This window comes from Trachypithecus francoisi, unplaced genomic scaffold, assembly GCF_009764315.1.
Source record: "Trachypithecus francoisi isolate TF-2019V2 unplaced genomic scaffold, Tfra_2.0 Lachesis_group7, whole genome shotgun sequence".
Lineage (NCBI taxonomy): Eukaryota > Metazoa > Chordata > Mammalia > Primates > Cercopithecidae > Trachypithecus > Trachypithecus francoisi.
In genome coordinates this window covers 61,422,590-61,426,174 of record NW_022681472.1, presented here as the reverse complement: position 1 = coordinate 61,426,174, position 3,585 = coordinate 61,422,590, and the positions used below count along the sequence as shown (strand labels likewise).

General features: G+C 45.7%; 1 protein-coding gene across 4 annotated transcripts in view; it reads right to left on the bottom strand.

The window, feature by feature from the left end:
- The window catches only part of ZFPM2 (zinc finger protein, FOG family member 2), a 489,264-nt gene extending 488,556 nt beyond the window's left edge, over nucleotides 1-708 (bottom strand). For 2 of the 4 annotated variants that reach the window (XM_033202439.1, XM_033202440.1), the window contains exon 1: nucleotides 169-708. In XM_033202439.1, the coding sequence (XP_033058330.1) occupies nucleotides 169-208 (40 nt within the window). In that variant the 5' untranslated portion in view covers nucleotides 209-708. Of the gene's footprint in view, nucleotides 94-168 lie in introns of those variants that run through there. The other 2 variants (XM_033202441.1, XM_033202442.1) reach the window with 2 other exon arrangements.
- Between the last annotated feature and the right edge of the window lie 2,877 nt (nucleotides 709-3,585).

Below are 3,585 nucleotides of genomic sequence, written 5' to 3'. Positions count from 1 at the left end.
CTATGACTGTCTAGTTGTCCCTTCGATTGCTCAGGCAAAGTTTGACACATCTAGGGGACCGGTAGCCAATCTCCCCCAGCTTCGCTACCCACCCACCGCTTTCCCGTCCCGCGCACCCCGCTCCTGGGCAATAATCCCACCAACTCCCGGCCCCGCGCGCAAACTTACGTTTGATCTGCCGGGGTTTGCTCTGCTTTCGCCGGGACATCTCGGCGGCGGCTGCTGCCGCTGGGGCTCCCGCGGTGCCCGCGGTCGGGGCTGCCGCTACCTCGGCTCCAGCCGCTCCCGCCGCCGCCGCCGCCGCTGGCCAGGCTCGGGCCGCCGCCGGCCGGACTCCAGGTGCTCCCGGCGCTGGGCTCCTCCGGGAGCCGCGGATCCACGTTCGGAGATGAGCAAGCAAATGAGAAAAGAGAGACCGGGGCAGAGAGAGTGTGACAGTGAGGAGGGGAGGGGGAGAGAGGAGAGCGACGGGGGGAGAATGGGAATGTACAAGCGAACGGTCAGGGAGAGAGAAAAGGGGAAAGAGAAGAGGAAAATAACACGGAAAGAAGGAAGAGAAGGAGGGAGAGACGGGAGAGCGAGCAGCGGGGAGAGGGGGAGCGCGGGGGCGCAGGGCGCGGGAGGAGGAGCGCGCTTGCTCGCCCCTCGCCCCGGCGTGCGGGACGGATACTCGGGCGCCGCCGCCGCCGCTCCGGGCCGCGCAGCTCCTGCTCTGCCGCGGGAGGCGGCGAGGCGCGCGAGGGAGGGGCGCGCCGGGGCTGTGGGGAGGGGAGACTATTCCATCAGCCAAAGGAGGATTGGCTGCATCCAAAGCCAGTCCGGATGCAAACTACGGCCCCGGCCTTGGTCGGGAGAAGTGCGGGGGATCCAGGCGGCGGTGGGGGATGGGGGCAGGGGTGGGTGGGAGTTGCGGGGGAGGCATAGGGAGGGCTTGGAGGAGGGCCACCTTCTGCAGTTGTCACCGCGTCAACGCTGGGCAGCTGCCAGGGCACCCCGCCCCCCCCTTCCAGGCAACTTCTTCCAACAGCCCTTTCTGAGGGACCCCAACTCTCCTCTCTCACGCCTCGCCCGTCCAGCGGGGCACAAAGAAATCTCAGTCTTTCCCTAAACTTTGTGCTTTCAGTTATGCCGCCCCCTCCCCTCAGCCCCAACCCCCGCCCTCCCAGCTTCTTGGCAGGAAGGTTAGGCCACTGGCAAAGTCCTCGGCGAGAGCCAGATGATCACAAATGCCAACTGTGTGTCTTGGGGCCAGTTAAGTCCGCTCATCTGCCCAGGCTCTCAGAAGACCATTTCTTTGCTCTCAAGGCTCCCAGGAGACCGCTGAGGACACGGACCGTCCCGCTCTGGGCCCGCGTGGCTGAGGTGCTGAGTCGCATCCTCAACGTGTTCTGTCACTCAGTTTCCGTTTTAAATTGTAAAATATTCAAATTTGGAGACAAGCAGATATTTTTCTCATCTTGAAAAGGAGTAGCGAGCGTTAGCTAGCTGATTAGCCGTAGATGGAAAACGAACCATCTCTAATAAAAAATACTAACTTTTTGAGAAAGTCCGGGGAAGTTCTGTAGTCCCACCCTGCCCCGTGACCTTCATTCTCTTAGTCTTCTGCCACAGGGAAGCACCGATCGACTAATAAAAGATTTGATCTTGCTATAATTTCCCAAGCAGGTAAGACCCAGTAACTATTTCATGGTTCTTTAGTTTCTAAAGTTTTGTTTTATTCTTATTCAATTATTGTATGTGTAGTATGTCGGAAACTGCAAGCCAAAGGAGAACAAATTTTGAGGTGATTTGCTTAGTTATTATTTTGGCCAAGTTAAACTGTATGAGGTTAGCTTATTTTCTTACAGTTTCATATATGGTAAGTATTAAATATATTCTCCCATGTGGGTTGGAAGGAGCTTCTATCCAAGTGCAGTGGGACTGGCTGCTTTATGTAATCAGTATTTACTAATAAACTCCACTGCACTTAACATAAGTCCCCCAGATACTGCTGACTTTCCCCGCAGGAGGTTGTGAAATGGACCATTCTGATCAGAAATTGTGTCCCCCTTTGTTTGGTTGACTATTATTTGTATGAACCACACCAAACTGGATACTCTAAAAGGGTCTGGGGTCAGCACAGAGCCTGGGCTGATTGAGCATAATGCAGGATGCTCCGTGTGTAAGAGGCACTGTAATCAGTGTCATTTTTAACCCCAACAGGACATCTTCTGGAAGGTGTAAAGAGTTGCCTTGTGAACGTTATGGCCAAGAGAATCTTAATGCAAAGCTGAAGACTAATTGTGAATTTTATTACATTACCATTAGTACTATTACCATAGGAGGTTGTAAGAATACATAGTCCTCTGCAGTGGAAAATGCACTAAATGACAGTCCCTCCTGTGAAGAACCAACAAATTAAGGCTGAAAGTACCATGAAAAGCAGGGCCATTTATGTTTGTGTTGTGGAATAAATAAGCAGACAGAACTACAGATTTTTACCTCCTTCATTTTCAATTCATTACAGTTAAATTGGTGTGCTTAGAATCAGATGTATTGTACATTATGGTTTTTAAAGATCTTTTTACAGAACTGGCTGAATTTTTATGTCACCCAAAAGGAATGCCCATTGAAATTAAAATATCATAACTGTTTCTTTTGGCGTTTGAAATGGTTAAATATGCAACGCAAAAGAAAAACAAATAAATCTCAGCAAAATTTTAGTTTAAAAGCTAAAAGAAGCAAAAGTCAGAGAATTCAAGGCAAAATTGATAAAATAACCAGAATGAATTATTATAGATACGTTTATCTAAATTTATAAATATATACTAATATAGTCAATATGAATGAATTAAAATAATGAATACTATTAATTTTATATTTTCTCATTATTTTTAATGAGAATATTAATGATATGTAAGGTTCAGTTTTTCTTTTTTCTAGTTTAACTAACCAAGGTTATAAAATAAAAAGACAGAAAAACCTATAAGCAATTATCTCTGTCCAAATGGATATAGCAGCCCCAAACCACAGCTACATGACTATCAAACAATGATTATGAAAACCACAATTGAGAAAAGCATCAGGGAATGATATTGCAAAACCACAGCAACAAATGTGTCTGTGATATTGAAAACCACAATTCACAACTAATACCCTGTATATTGCAAATTACAATTTAACTATAAATGTGCAAATGTATAAATAAAAACACAAAATAATTTCTCATTTGCTTAAAAATAAATTATTCATTTCTAGGCTCACCAATTTGATGTCTACATAATGGTTTGTCTAGAAAAGTTTCTGCTTTAAGAAACATCATTTTAAATTACATGTAAAATGCCAGTTACTTTAAAAATAGGAAACATGCAACTTGGAATAATATTTTCTAAAATGTTAAAAAAAAAAAAAGATCTGAAATCAATCTGAAACAAACATCTACTTCAGTCTAGATTTTTTCATAAAGTTCTTTGGAAGTAAAAAGGTATGTGAATAGAAACTGTTTACAGAATAAAAACTCAAAATATTGTATTACAACTTTAATGAGAATAAAATTGTATATACAGTAGTACCCTTCTGTACCCAGAGCTTATGTTCCAAAGCCCT